At 46.1% G+C, this 16,305-nt stretch overlaps 1 protein-coding gene across 1 annotated transcript; it reads left to right on the plus strand.

Annotated features, from left to right (window-relative positions):
* The first annotated feature begins 1,413 nt into the window (after positions 1-1,413).
* Positions 1,414-14,818, plus strand: LOC115384681 (integrin beta-8-like). Its single transcript, XM_030086922.1, is given in 22 exon segments — positions 1,414-1,679; positions 2,602-2,687; positions 4,566-4,737; positions 4,824-4,930; positions 5,481-5,586; positions 5,589-5,619; positions 5,753-5,927; positions 6,694-6,850; positions 7,070-7,164; positions 7,296-7,388; positions 8,468-8,608; positions 10,120-10,158; positions 10,160-10,220; positions 10,223-10,411; positions 10,414-10,503; positions 10,642-10,833; positions 10,836-10,863; positions 10,958-11,079; positions 12,492-12,593; positions 13,672-13,838; positions 14,653-14,700; positions 14,702-14,818. Coding segments are annotated over 22 exon segments (2,376 nt in total). The 5' UTR covers positions 1,414-1,585; the 3' UTR covers positions 14,783-14,818.
* Positions 14,819-16,305: the final 1,487 nt, after the last annotated feature.

Raw genomic sequence — 16,305 nt, forward strand, 5'->3', positions numbered from 1 at the left:
TATTTCTATTCCTGAAAAACTTAAAAAACTACTTATCTCTTTCAGCTGGAATGTCTTATTAATGTGCCCTCAGTTCAATTACTGTACTTTTTTGGTAGTGTGGGAGCGCCTCAGGACTGATTCACTCATTCCATTGAGTTGATACTGCTTCTATATGAGGAAGGTGCTCTATTGTCAAACCAATTCATTTTATTATTAGGACCTGAGATAAACTGCAAGCATACATGCAGCACTTATGGAATTAAACAACTGATAGGTCACAGATCATTTTATGGTGACCTACTATCACACACGTTTCAGATTTCTCTCAGAAACACATGAATTAATTCAGGACGAATCTGTCCCTCTTCTTCCCGTAAACAGGAGTTTGGTGAAGCAGTAACTGTCGCTTCAGTTAATGCTCAAATTAAGAGTTGGCTGTTGGCAGGATGGAATCAGCAGTTCCCAACAAAGCAACAAGCTCACTGAAACTTAAATCACTGTAATTGCACAACTAACATCTCAGCAGGTATCCGCGAACAGTCCCACTTTGTTATCTGGTAGACCTCTACCTGAGACCCGTACTGGATCAAGTCAAAGACGGTAAGCCTCTGTGTCTTTTGTCCCCACACTGGCTCTCTCCTCTGTCCCCCTCCGGCTTAAAATGCTGAGTTGTTTGGTAAGTATTTGGCTCCTGCACAGGGGCGCAGCCAGCTCAGCGAGGCGGGGTTACTCCATGTCATTGGAATCTGTGCACAATGAACCAGACCCCCCCTCCTCCGCCTGTAGCACCAGCCTGTGAACCCCTCTGTGAGAACTCTGCTTTAACTGGGGCCCCTCCACCCCTGCACACACCCCCCCACTCCACCCTACGCCCCCAATCATCCATCTCCACGCGCCTCAGGACCCCCTCCCTGCTCACAGGAGCCCTCCGCGCGGCTGAACGGCTCCCTCAAGAAGCCATATAACACCCGCGGTCATTCAAGGCCACGTCCGTCCGACTTGGAATGCACCGCGCCACAAACTCCACGCAGCCCACGGAGAGTAAATGTCTCTCTCCCCCTCTCTCTCTCCTTATTTGTTGCCATGGCACCGCCCGTCTGAGTCAGTACAGCGGTCATTCTCCTGGATGGCTGTGCGCGCGGACCGGCCGCTCCACCACGCTCTCCACCGCGGCACCGGCGCGTGAGGCAAGTCTCAACTCCTGAGCTACTCCGTCCCGGGATGGGACTCCTGTGAGACGAGGGGTCCGCGTCGCTCACCTGAGGCTGGTTGGAAAGAAGAAGAAGAAGAAAAAGAAGAAAAAAAATCGATGGAGGGACTTGAGGCGCACGCAGCCGCTCTCACACTCCTGTTCACCTTCACTCGCGGTCCGCGGGGGAGCGCGCTCGTAGCTGATTTGACCCGGGGGACGTGAATACCTCCCGGGATTAGAGGGTTATTGGGTGAACGACAATGTCCCGCGGCTCGGTCCGGCACTCCCGGCTTTTGTTCGCGCGGCGGCGGACGCACGGTCCGTGTCCTCCACCGGTTCACCTCCTCTAGCTCCCCGCGCCTCCTCCTCGCTGCCTCGCGCCGGTCAGCCAGCCGGTGCGGACGGGATAATATGACTTCCTGGCTCCTCGCTTACGGCAGCGTCCCCCTGTGTCTCCTGCTCGGCTGTCTGACGGTCACGGTCTGCGCTGAAGCCTCCGGCTCCGGTGAGTACAGAGGCTCATTAGGGTCAATTACACCGCGAGCCAATTATTATCCTCCTGGATCACGTCAAAATCACCACCGCGCCGCGCGTTTCTTTACATTGCGTCCTGTTTAATGCGCTCGTGAGCATCTTTTCATCAATCACAGCAGTCGTGCGCATTAATTGGCTCCTGGAGAAAACACCACAGGCAGTGGCACACTGGTAATTGCTCATGTTCGACCTCCAAGCTCTCAATCAGGACCCACTATTTGTATGAACAGACATTAATCGTTAGTAATTACAAGTTAAATGCTTCACCTATTCAGGAACTTGCTAATTGGGTCAGAGTGGCTTGATAATAGAGTGTGTTAGTGCAAAGACCTGCAGCCTTCCTCTGTCCTACATTCCGGCTTTGTACTTCACAGAAACGGCTCAGGAAAATTAGATTCCAGTAGATAAATTACTCCAATAAATCATTAATTCCTCTGAGGAATCCTAGCGCTCTACCTCCTTGCTGCATTTTTCTGCAGACTCTGGCATAAAAGTATCCGATGTATGGCTGCCTCTGTGGTAATTACATATGGAGCATCTGGTTATTGACTCATCAGATGTCCTGAGTGTTTACATGCCTGTCTGTTTGTGTGCGCCTGTGTGTGTTTATTGTGGGCATTCTTGCGGTTAATAGTCCATTGCACCACTCCAGCAACTCAAGCACCTGTTCCCACACCCCCGCACGCCGGCTGATGCGGCCTGAATAGCCTCATAGGAATGCAAAGTGGTGCTTCTGATCGTCAAAAATGTGCATGAGATCCCTAAATATCCACAGGGGGGTTCGCCTGCATGCTAATGAGTGTTGACACGCACATGCTTTCATATGCTAATCTGAAATTCTTCCCTTCTCTCCTCTCTTCTCTTCGAATCTTCTGCCTTCTTTCCCTCTGCAGGTGAGAGTGTGTGCAAGTCGCCCGCGGTCTCTTCTTGTGCAGATTGTCTCAGACGTGGTCCACAGTGCGCCTGGTGTTTCAAAGAGGTAGATCGCCAACGAAAAATCTGAGTTTGTGTGGAGCTGACTGACATTCAGCAGCACTCCTGAGCCGAGGCTCTGGTGCCATCCAGAAATGTGGAATATAACGTGTGTGTTTAGGCTCGCGGCCTGCGCTCTGACCTTACTCGGGGCATCAGTCTGTGTGTGAACGTTTTCCCCACATTTTTCCTCATGCGGCGGAAGAGACAGAGCCACTTTCTGTCCGTGTGTTTAGTCTCAACTTCACACATATCACAGCATCCGCCCCGTCTGTGGGTCAGTATCTGTCTTTGCGGCCTGCGTGTCAGTCTGTCTCATAAAGAGCCCACCCTGAATCAGACTTCAGAAGTTGTAAAACCTCCCAGTGCCACACAAGTCACAACGCGCGCGCACACACACACACACACGCACACACACACACACACAAACACCGGGAGAAATTACCCCGGCTAGACTGGACTGTCAACATGTGTGTATTTACAGACTTCAGGTGCTTTCCAGCCAGGTCGGGCCGTACTCGCTGGTGTGTGACTGCTTTCAGAAATCACCTCCCCAACCGCCTCCCCGCCATGCTCCTTCAGGCTTTAACAAACTAAAGTGCTATACGGTGTCTGTGAATATTCATGTTCACACGTGGCTGTTGCTCGGTAAAGAGGCTACAGTGTGTAAGGAAAGTCCCTGGAAGTGAGTGTGAGACTTTCTCGCTGTTCAGAACTGCTGGACTGAAAATTATAGCCACAGGGACGACCATAAATAAACAGAAGTCAGTCAAACTGTGAGGTTCAGTTTATGGCCAAGCGTTCATCTATAGCCTGGGAGCGTGTTATTAGAAACTTGTTAATGGCACTTTCCGTTTCTTCATTTTCAAAGCAGCAGAAGTAGATGAGTTGCGGTGGGGATCGAAGACTCGTCGAACGTGTCGCTATCTCAGATTTACTCGTACAAATCAGGTCCATAATTGTAGCAAAGATGCAAAATGGCCTACTTAAATTATGAAACTAGCTCTGGTCAACAAGCACTGATCCCAAAGGTCACTAATCACTCGCAAGCTAGGAAGCATGACCTGTTGCTTCTGGGAAACTTGTAGTTCAGCTGCACAGCAAATCTGCTAAATAGTTACTGAATGAGAAAACATACCACCAGTTCCTTTCTATCCAATTTAGATTTCTTTTAAGTTCATACATGCAGAGAGGTGATCTGAACATGGATGTTGAATTGTTGAGTATTTCAGAACAAAGTAATATCAAAACATCTCTTGTTATTGCATGAGAAATCACCACCAAACACAATAAATAGTAAACGGCCATCTGTGTTCCTATCTTGTGCCTGTCACAGGATATAGCATGTGCATAACCGTGATTCCTAGACTGTTGGTGATTCTACAGACTTCAGAAAGCCATGAACTGGAGCTCTGTGCTCATCTACCTACATCTCACTGCCTCCCAGGACTTTTGCAGTGTTACGGCTCACAAGCTGGGCTTCAAGGACGGTTGAACATTCCTCCACATCACAGATATGATTACAGTAAAAGTGGTCACATCCACAGCTGCATAAAGCCAAACTACAGCACTGATAAAGCTTATCATATATGCACCATGGTCATAAACATGTCAGAATCTGTGCCTCTGGGCTGTGGGGTCATGTGGGACAAACAGCACAGCTAGCTTGACCCACTTCCTTCTGTTCTTAGAAGAGATTATTGTGAAAACAGTTTATTCTGTATATAGGTCTGTTTGGAAATGCTTCTTTTGTTTTATGTGCTGCATTTACATCCATATAATCCAGTTTAAGATAAATCTTTGTACCAATAGACTGTTTGTAAAGCGAGGAAAGGTAATTTGTCCTAACTGGCCGTTTTAATCCCTGGCCCGCTGTGACCACCAGGACTTTCTCCATGGGGCAGGCCTGAGCCGGCGCTGCGGCCTGCCAGTCAACCTGCAGAAGCAGGGCTGTGGCCCGGAGTTCATGGAGCACCCCGACGTCAAGGTGGAAGTCAACGCCACCATCAGCAGCACACAAGTATCTCCACAAGACATCAGCGTAACCCTGAGGCCAGGTAGACTGTCACATGCTTCAGTGCAGCGTGCTGTTCCATCGCTCAGCGACAATTTTAAACTCGCCGTCGTTTGTCGGTGCTTTTAGGTTCAGAGGCCAGTTTCATCGTGGCTGTGAAGCAGCTGGAGCATTATCCTGTGGATCTTTACTACCTGGTGGACGTATCGGCCTCCATGCAGGAAAACTTGGATCATGTAGGTGCTGAAACACACAGTTTCCATTTAGTCAGTCAATGCTAATGCATTTCACCCCCTTTTTTTTCCAATAAACCGTTTGGGTCTTATCCAAGATTTAAAGCCTGACTCATCACAACCTTTCTTTATCAAGGTCAGTGCACCAAGAAACAGGGGGGCAGTAGCTTCTGTCCATTGTTTCTGTCAGGAATAATAAAACATATTTTCAAATAAAATGCATGCTTAAAAAATATATTTACAACTCCAACAACAACCACATTTTGAGTGAATTCAAAGGGCTGATAAAATTGGGACTGTATAAGGAATAGAAAGGAAAGGATTAAGTCATTCTGACTTAAAACGAAAGCATTCAAACAGCTTAAGAAAAAAAGTTACTTTTAATTTCTTTATTTTGTGCTTCTCTCATTTTGTTTGATCCTCAAATAATTTATTTGCTCACAGATCCTCTTCTCATTTCCTCTTTGTCTTCTACAACTTCTACAAATTCCTCTTTCTATTCCAGAATATCCTCACTGTTTTTGTCTTCATCTGCGTCTGTGTCTGTGTCCAGCTGAAGACAGTGGGCGTAGCTCTGTCCCTTCGCATGACGGAGCACTCGTCTGACCTGTGGTTGGGTTTCGGCTCCTTTGTGGACAAACCCGTCTCACCTTACATCAACGCCATCCTTCTAAGATCAATAACCCTTGCAGGTAATTTTGTTAATATTCTCACAAACAGCTCATTTATTTATGGTGCAATTTAAGTCAGACATATTCACTTGCTAAGGTTGTGATGATGAGCCAACAGTCACTCTAACCTGTCTGTCCTCACTCTTCTTACCAGCGATTATGAGATCCGCTGCCGCCCGGCGCACGGCTTCCACCACGTCCTCAGCATGACCGGAAACATGAGCGAGTTCACGCGGGTCATCAAACGCCAGCGGATCTCTGGAAACATGGACACACCTTAGGGAGGACTGGACGCTATGCTGCAGGCAGCCGTCTGCCAGGTGGGTGTGGTGCGCGCTCCTGTGTGCTTTCACATTAAAGTAGGCATTTTCAGTTTCAAAATTTGGTGGTGAGCCGGAATTGCAGTGAAAGAGGCGTTATTTCAGGGAGGAATGATAGCACTCTGACTCGGCAATAAATATTGCGACTGGAACTCCGCGAAGCATGACAACATTGTTGGGGTATGGCAGACAGACACACACACACACACACACAGTCACAGTTGGTTACTCTCTGGCTGCCGGAGGGCTGTGACTCACACCATGCAGGGGGTCTGAGTAACTAGCATGCAGGGAAACACCACGGTGGTCAGCGGCCTATAAATAGACTCTCCATTATGTCAGACCTACTTACTACATGCTGGTAAGTTTCTTTAAATACACACGTGTGCACACTTTCTCCCATTGTCAGTGATGAGTCACAGACATAAAGACAGAGAGGCTTCTTGGCTGATAAAGGGCTTTCTTGCGGTTTTTTTGCTGGAGTTGGGGATTACAGAAGGACCCGATCATCACAAAAGCTGATACAGTTCAGATGAGTAAAATGTTTGGATGTGCATTTTTTTTTGCCACACTACTGAATATTGAATTATGTGTCAAGCACTTTTTTTTCCACATCAGTCCGAACATGCCAGAAACTACTGATTCCAGTGAATCAGAATGTGGAAGTAATCTAAACATGGGTCTGTGCTGGTGTTCGATTTGAATAAAATAAAATTGATTTTCAAACGCAAGACTGACTATGAATATTTGATTTCCTTTTGGTCTCCTTTCAGAGAGCAATCGTTGGCGGCCAGAAGCAAAGCGTCTGCTCCTCCTGATGACCGACCAGCCCTCCCACCTCGCCCTGGACAGCCGACTGGCCGGGATTGTGGTGCCACACGACGGCCTGTGTCACCTGGAGAACAACGTCTACACCGGGAGTACCACCATGGTGAGGACCAGTGACCCACACAGGCTCAACGTGTGGATTTGACTTTTAAAAGCCTCTTCAAGTTTATCTGATAAATTTATGAGATGTATAAGTTACTGTATAGAAGCTTGGTTGTTGTGATTATTACAGTCTTCAGATCCAGCTGTGCTGCACTTTAGTTATACACAGAAACATTTAGATTCATTAAACATATATCCTTTATTTTGTCTGCTTCTTAGGTACCATCCAAGTTTGGGTCAATTATCTGACAAACTGCTTGAAAACTACATCTACTCCATCTTTGCAGTGGAGAAGCAGCAGTACCAGTGGTACAAGGTAAACCGTGCAGAACGGATTATGTCAATGCAGAGCATGCACAAGACAGTGATTGTTTTTTTTCTATCTTCACATTCTTGTCCTATAAATAGCTTATCATTCAGTGTTCTAATCTCTTCTCCCTGGTCCAGGATTTGGTGCACTTGCTCCCGGGCTCTTTCCTGGGAAAGTTAGGGCTCTTCCAGGCTCCTAACCTCATAGAACTGGTGGTGGACGCATACAAGGTACAATACGTTTATTCACCTGTGCATCTTGTTTTTTCCTTGTATATTGTATATATTATATACAGTGCAAGAAGCACTATACATTTTTAACTCATATGTTTTAGGGCATCATACTGTTGGAGTCACATGAACAAGGTTTTCTTTTTGTGAAATCAGTTTAATCGTGCAAGTGTAAAAGATAGTCCTCTGCAGAAAAAACTTGGGGAAGCAGTGGTATTGTATTCCTGAAAATATGTACAGCCTAAATATACCCCAGGAAATTAAATTTGGCTGCAGAGTGTTGGAAAAAAAAACAAAAATATCACAAGCACAAAGACACGTCTCATCTAAACCTGCAACAGCTTGTATTTTCAGCTATTTTAATGTTTTGAAGTTAGGAAAACAAATTATGTAGGATAGTTTTCAGTTGCTGGAGGCTTAATGCAACACACACACACACACACACAGACGAGAACGGGATTTTAAGGAGGTTAAGACCTCATTTGTGTGTGTGATTGTGTGCATTGTGCATGTGCTAGTCAAGGAGTTTGTTCAGTTGGCAGCGTTCTGGGGTATAATCTTGCCTCCGGCACAGCGCTCCATTGTTTGCTCCGAGAATCTGCCGAATCCACAGATCTGGTTGTGCAGCCACGCATATGTGCGCGCACACACACACACACCACACACCACACCACACACACACCACACACACACACACGCACACACGCACAAAAGCAGCACAGCCTGAACAGAAGCGGCATTATAGCTATCAGATCCGCGCGGAAAACCATGTGTCCCAATCAGGGAACGGATACAAAGATGCTATTTCTGGCCCCTCCTCCTTGTTCCCATAACATCCGCCCAGCAATTCAGAAACAGAAAGTACAATACTGGCTTTCTGGCGACATGTGAGAATTTAATTACGGTAATCAGTTACTTGTTTCAAGCTCTATTTGCCCCCACCCCCCCTTTCCTGCTTCTTTAGCCTCATTGACTTTGTTGGTTTAGGTTTTAAAGTGCCGCTGTTTCATTCCTCTCTTATCCAAACCACGTATCAAAATGCAGCGTTGAACCTGTTGTCCTTCCTGTCCCGCGTCCAGAGGTTGCTGTCGGAGGTTGCAGTGTCGGTGTCGGTGGAGGACAAAGCCCTCAGCAGGTACTGGGTGTCCGTGTCTCCTCTGTGTCCCGACGGATCCACTGCGAAGGACCAGAGCTGCTCCGGGGTGCAGCCGGATCAGACGGTAAACACAAAGGCTCACTTTCAACATGCAGCAGTGTCACACAGCACATGATTTCACCCAGGATTAGAGTTTAGCTAAACTGATACTCTCAGTCTATGCAGAGATCACTGAGTTAAGCTCCCTGAGATGCCACGGAACAGAGTTTCTTGGTTGGGTCGGATTACTCTGACACATAACAAACACCTGACATACAAGTCTGAGAGATTTACGTGACGGAAAAGATTTGGTAAATAATCCCAGCTGAGCGGATTACAGACTGTATTTAACAGAAAAACATTTCCATGTGATTCCATGACCTTTTTGTCCCAAAATCCTCACCCTGCCCAATTTTAAAACATGTACCAGCAAATGGGACATTTATATTTAGAAAATGGGTCATTAGACATACTTTGTTTGACACCTGTGTCATTATCCAGCTGATGAAAAGCCTGAAATATCTCCACCGCTGCAGAGAGCACTGTACAGGAGCTCCTCTGCTGCAGTCATGACAATTACACAAAAAGCCACTGTCCGAAAGATATTCATCTAAAACCTGAAAGAGCTGCTATTTTTGCATTAATTATAACATTTTTCAGCACATTTGGAATCTTTGTTTCTGTTCATTCATTTGGAAGCCTTTGAGACGTCCTTGCTTCTTCGTTTGGGGCTCTTGACTCTCACCAAGATAGAAAAAAAGAATCCCACCCTCTATAGATACTCCATTGTGCATAGAAAGTGAAGCTAAGCCTTTTAATCCATGAGTGGATTAAAGAAAATTATGGAAAAGCACCGGCACTTACCAGAATGGCGATGAAGATCAAGAGAAAAGCTTGACTGTAGATTCGAACCAGGCACCGCTCTCCCACATCAATAGGATGATTAAGTTAAGTAGCACTTGAAAATCTGCTTCCTCATCTAACTATTCAGAGCCTATTAGAGGTTTCTGTGATCATGCAGGAGGAGGATGTTGTGTAATGTCATTCCTTTCAGATTTACAGCTGGAGTTTTGTCAGTGTTTCATTCTTATATTTATAAGCAGAATGAATCTCTGTTTAATAGTCGATATCAGCATATTAATATGCTCACAGTGGCAACACTATCGTACACAGTGATTGAGCCTATATTTAACAAACAGCACAGTGTTTATTCTTGACTTTGTGGTATTTTCCACCTTTTCCCCCTTGTTCCCAGACTCCTGTTTCATGTCTTTTCTACTCTACTTGTTGGTTTTTTTCCGCCCTGTTAACTTGTCAGGCTGCTGTGAACTTCTCTTCTTAGTTCTCAGCACTTTTTTTGTTCAGTCTCGGTCTGACTGAACTGAGATCTCTCGTCTTGTCACATTTGGATCTGAATCTCCTCCTATCCAGTGTGTACGTGATCCTGCAACCCTCATGTTGAGCAGATTTTGCCAACTGTGTCTCTTTTTCCCCTCTACAAAATAGATTTAACTGCGATTCTGTCTGCTATTTGGGCTTTAAAATTCTCATTAGCGGGCCAGAGATGCTTAAGGTCGTGTCTTTTTTGTCTCGCAGGTCTACTTCAACATCACGATCGGCCTGCGATCCTGTCCTGTACGATGGTGAAGATGAAGACGTAACAGTGATGGTGCGGCCCATAGGTTACAATGAGTCCACCGCGTCAGGATCCGCTCAAAATGCCGCTGCAGTTGCGGATCGACCGGACGCTGTCGTGATGACAATCAGTCACCGTGCACGGGGAGCGGCCTGATGAGAGACTCCAGCACAGATGCAAACCGGGGCTGCAGAGCAGATGGCGCCGATGTGGACTGCAGCGGCCGAGGAGTGTGTGAATGCGGGAGATGTGTGTGGATCACAGCAGACTCGGGACGGTTTACGTGAAATACTGTGAGAGGGACGACTTCTCCTGTCCCTACAAAGAAGGGCTGCTGTGTGGAGGTAAGGAATAGATGATTTGCATTTGTTTCAAAAGAGCTTTCCCAGGAATTTGACTACGTGCACTTTTGATGCAAATTACAATCCGTCTGTGTTTTCTCTTGAAAACCTTCCTCTCCTGTGTCTGTTTCTTCCTTTCAGGTCGAGGTGTGTGTGTGTCGGGCGAGTGTGTGTGCGAGGACGGGTGGACAGGCGATAGCTGTGGCTGTCCCGTCTCCACAGAAACCTGCCAATCACCAGACGGCCTGCTCTGCGGTGGGAGGGGCAGGTGTGTGTGTGGGAAGTGTGTGTGTGACGACCCCCAGCACTCTGGAGACTTCTGTGAAAGATGTCCGCTTGCCAAAGCTCCTGTCAATCATACTGGTACCCGTCAGTCTCTCTACCACATCAGTCCAGAGGACAGGGCTGCACATTTATAGCTGACACTGTTTTTGTGTGTGTGTTTTCTCTCTCTCAGGAAGTGTGTGGAGTGCCACCTCTCTCATGGTCTCACACAGAAAGAGGGGGGACACTGCAACAACACCTGTGCGCCTCTGGTCGGCTACAAGGACGATGTCTCAGGTACAGCGACTGCTGTCAGTAGAATCTTCTTGGGAACATAATTTCACACATTTGCGGTTTTGTGGATCCTGTGGAACAAAATGCCGGAGAGCTGTGACGCAGTCTCACTGTTTTAAATCAGGCTGTGGAGTTATTTGCATGACGGTGCAGTTGTTATTTCTGTTGCCTTCTGGGAAACTCTGCAGTTTGTGTGTTCTCCCCTCACCTCTGTAGGTTTACTTTAACTTCCATTATCAATCTAAAGACATCATATTTAGCGTGATTTGTCTAAAGATTTGTGTGGTATAGTATTATGTGCTCTGTTTTTAGCACAGTGTCAGAGGTTCTCTAATGTAGGCGGTATAACCCCCACCCCCGACAACCACCGCAGCCCCCAAACTCACACAGCACATGCTACTTATTTTTGATTGACTGCTGACCGTCGAGATGTTTTCACATTATGCGGTGATATTGTTGGGAGCCTTTGGGATGTGGAGGCAATAAATAAAATGCATAATCCTTCTGGTGCTCGTTAGATGGTTTCAGTTTGGAATATTTGTTGAACAGAGATGGCAAATCTATCGAGTAGAACTACAGATACTTATTTTAATGAAACACTGCTGTAAAAGTTAAACTAGTTTTTAAATTTTTGTCATTAAGTAAAAATAAGATATATGTAGGTTCTTAAATATATTCCAAATATTAAAAACCTTTATTTTATTGACACACGTTGCCTTTTTAATGCATCTTCAGCCTTTTTGGGGGGGGCTGCTGGGTGAAGATCATATATACATAACTCTATGCACACATCATAACCATTTGCATAGTAATTACTGCAGTTGCTGTTAATATAAACTATTATATAACAGCAGCTGTTATACTGCAGCTTTGTTACTATTAATATATAAGATTGTCAACTTAAAGCCTGTTTTTAGTCTAACACTAGATCATTTTAAATGTAATAAAACAGAAATTCACCGAGAAGGAAACAAACACTTGGATTCCATTTAAAATGTTTGTTCTGGAAAAAGCTGAGAGGAACTGTAAGGTCAGACGATGCATCATCCGTCTTCTATATCTGCTCCATCTAAAAACACGAGTCCGAAGCCCAGCCCAGCTAACAAAGGCCAGAATAAACTTTAGTAGTGTGTGTTGCCATTCCATGAGCTAAATACACGTCCAATGCAGTATATGAGTGTGTGTCTGTAGATCAGTTGAATGAATAACATTTATGTTTGAAAGGACACAGCAACAACAGGGAGAACATGCAAACTTCAGAAAGATCCTGCCGGTGTTGAAGTATTTGTGTGTGTGTGTGTGTGTGTGTGTGTGTGTGTGTGTGTGTGTGTGTGTGTGTGGTGTGTGTGTGTGTGTGTGTGTGTGTGTGTGTGTGTGTATTTGGTGTATTTGCTCACAGCTTTCTTGTTGTGTTTTCAGGACAAGCGGAGGAGATGTGATTCAGTGCATGTACATCAGTAATGACAGCTGCCGCTACAGGTTTCAAACCAGCTCACAGTCGGGTCAGACCCAGCTTCACATCAGCACAAGACCAGGTATAATTTTCACACACACACACACACTCTCTCTCTCTCTCACTTACTCACACACTTTTATTCGAGGTCACTTCCGCTGCTACCATGGCTGCACCCTACACCCTCGTGTATTTGAGTCAGCAGGCCTGCTGTCAGTGTTGCAGCTGTATTTCACATTTCCCCTCAGTTCCCTGCTCACTTTTCTTTATTTTCTCAGCCAAACACACACCACCACACACACACTCACACTCACACAACCTGGGTTACACACACACTTTATTGCACATCCAAGTGTTTACAGTTCATCCCCGCTTTCCCAATTTTTGGAACAGCACCACTCATTGTGCGTCTCCCCCATCTCCCCCCATCCCCTCGTGCTGCCCCTCCACCCCCCCCTCCACCCACGGGACGCTCTCTTCCTGCTCACGCCCACTCCTCCTGGTGCAAGAGGGAGCCAGGTCTCCATGGTTACCATGTTACCAAATGTCAGAGCCCTTCTTTGGGCTCTTTGTGCGGCGCGATCGGCCCGTCATCCACACATGCTCCCCAGCAGACACACAGCCGGCTAACTGTTCGGAGCAGCAGCGCCACTGGCACAGCTGCCTCGGGCCCGGCTCGACGTGCATGTTCAAAATAACTCACAACAATCGCTTTTTACCGCTGCGCTGCTGTGCAGTCCAGTCCCGAGGTGTTCACTTTTCCTGAGGACGCCACTTTTCCTGCCGCTTCCATCAGCCACCGTCAGACATTTGACTCCTGACTCAAATACATTCACTTCCAGACAATTTATACACATTTAATTCTCCATACTTGATATTGTGATCAGAGTATTAAGCTGTTTTTTTGTGCTGTGATTTTTGGATGATGTGTTAGAAGCTCAAAAATGTAAACACTAAAGAGAGACGGATGCTGTTGCTCCACCTTTTGGACGTTTTGCTGGTTTTGACAGAGAGGCCTCGATGCAATGCATCATATTTTCGGGGGTGTTAACAGATAAAAAGCATATTAATTGTTGTTCATCATGGTGTAGTTTAGATTGTTTCTGATTGTTTTTTTATTTTGCAGTAAATCAGATTTTTGTGTGCTGGTGTGTTCACAGAGTGTGTCAGCAGCAGTCGGCTCGTAGGAACCTTCCTGAGTGTGTGTGCGCTGACTGTGCTGTGTGGGCTGGTCGTGGTGGCCATGTCCCGCCTGCTGATGCAGAAGAGGAAGAGCTGGTCACCAGGGGGCGCTGCTGAAGACCCGGACTACCACTGCACTGGAAAGGTGAGCCTCCAAATGTCAAGCGTGCAGGAGGTAGTCATCAACCCAGCAGAGTTTTAATGAAGAGGGGCCTGGAGCACTCACAAACATTAGGGACCCTGTAATTCTTTAGGATATTTATGTTAAACAAGCACTGTCCGCTGAAACCCCAGAGCGAGAAATATGAGGCTGCTCTCAGAGGTACAGCTGTATTTTACATTTCCTCTGAACTCCCAGCTCACCATCTACAGTTTCCTGATATGTGACCTTACAGAGCCGAACACTGCCTCTGAGAAGAGGAACAGGATGGAATTTTGTAAATGCGGGGAGGCTGCTCGCAGAATGTGCACTTAAATTTCTCTGCATGGCTTATAAACATTTCAGCCCCCCGTTTATTGTTCGCGACACCACTGCATATCATTTTAACGGTTAAACAAATTACAGACTGTAAAGAGAGTGATCTGTATGAACGCCAATCGAAATCCTACATGACTGCAATTCCTGCTGATCATCCACTGGCAACACATCACTCTCGGGGGAGCTATCGTACACATTGACATAATTTGGAAATCTGCATCAAGCTGGGCCGACTTCCTCAATGAAAGTGTAATGCGACGAATGTTAACTCTCCACTTCTGAAAAAGAAGTAGGCTGACTGCTGTAAACTTGGAAACCTTTTTATTTTTAAAGAAAAGTGATAACAACAATGCCTCTCCGTTTCCATTGTGCGAATCATAGGAGCTATTCCGTTGTCTTGTGTTAATTGGTTCTGATTCAGCGGGAGTCTGTTGAGTCATACGTGTGGTTTTACTCACTGGGCTTTTCTCTCACTCTGCAGGATCTGTCATACATTCCTACAACCAATGAGAAGACCGTCACCTACAGGGAGGGACCGTCTGCCGGACCGCCCCGTGGAAATGCACATCCAGGTTCCCAAGATGCCCTTCGGTGACCACTGGCAGTGCTAGGCAAAGGTGAAAGGTCAAGGTTTGCGAAGGAAAGAGGCTGAGACATGAAGAAAGCGCACTGGACTAAAAGCTTCTTTTCTGCCTCTAAACCTCCGTAAAGCGTCGCCATCGCCGCGAGTGGAGACTTTGATGGTGAATTATCAGCGAAAAATCTTCATGGAATTACATTTTATCAAGTGAAACCACGAACTCATAGAGCTGTGTGACTAATAAGGCCAGTACCGAAACAAAGAGCACAAGTCCTCAACCTCTTCTTCCTCTGTAGCAGCAGGGAGGCTTCTTCTTCTGCAGGTTAAAGATGATCATGATCCAGCTTTTCTAGACAGCAGCAATTACTGCTCTAACTATGCCTGCATGTGTCTGCGTGTGTTGTTGTGTAGGCACATGTCTTTCTATTTTAGTAGTATCTATTTAAATCGGGCCTGCAGCTGAAGGACTTTAGGCTGGTCCTGATGGTTTCGCAGCCCGACGTGAGGATGAGTTTTGAGTTTAGGGTAGAGGATTCGGAGTCAGGTTTAGGGCAGGTTCTTGGGAATACACAGTCACCGAGGAGCCTCACAGAGACAGACAAGTGTGTAAGTGCGTGTGTGTGCGTGCGTGTGCATGGAAGCTTTCTATTTATAGTTTTTTATAGTGAAAACACTACATGTTATGGTTTGAAAGACAGAGGCGCTCAAACTGAACTCTCTTCCTGTCTTAGTCTGCCCCCATGTGGCCAGCATCATGTACAACATTTAACTCAAATTATGCACATTCCTGACCTCAGTTGTACTGCCTTAGGTACACCATGACTTATCTGCCTTTTTTCCTATTTTTAATTTTTTTTTTTACTTTAATCACATTTCCAGTAACGCGTGGCATTCCTGTCTTTTTTTGTGGTTTAAATGTTTCTTGGTTGCATCATGTGTTTGACCATCATCTGCATTGTTAGTTGTTGTTTTGTGACTTTTATTTTCTGTCATCATGATCAGTGAGAGTAAGTTTCACGTGATTGTCTGTCGTTGATATCTGTTAGACTTGCACTAGAGCAACTATTTTGCATCGTACTACTGAACAAAGCAGGTCCCCGGGCGGGCGGAGCTGTAACAGCGAGCAGAGTTTGAAGTGACAGTTGGGGCATTAAAGGTATCTGAATGCATTTCAAGCTACAGTACGTAACAAAAATCACTGGAATACTGGAATATGAAGGACTGAAACACTGACGTTCAGAAGGAAACGCTCCATCTTGCATGTGACATGAACTGCTGGCATGCACCTGTTAATCAGTCAGCAGTCTGTGCACACAGGTTAAACTCCAACACTCCTTAAAAAACGGTACAAATAATTTCCCAAAGGTACGAGATCCGTGCTAGGATTTTACTCGTCACACACTCCGTGAAACGGACAGCCGCAGGTCCTCTGATTCCAGACTGCCGGCTGCAGAACATGTGAGGCTTTCCCTGCCCTCCCCCTTCCTTTTGAACTGTATTTAACTATGTTGTTTACAGCAATAGCTGCTCATCTTTACTGTAAGTTTGGAACAC

The sequence above is a fragment of the Salarias fasciatus genome, unplaced genomic scaffold, assembly GCF_902148845.1.
Source record: "Salarias fasciatus unplaced genomic scaffold, fSalaFa1.1, whole genome shotgun sequence".
In the NCBI taxonomy this organism is placed as follows: domain Eukaryota; kingdom Metazoa; phylum Chordata; class Actinopteri; order Blenniiformes; family Blenniidae; genus Salarias; species Salarias fasciatus.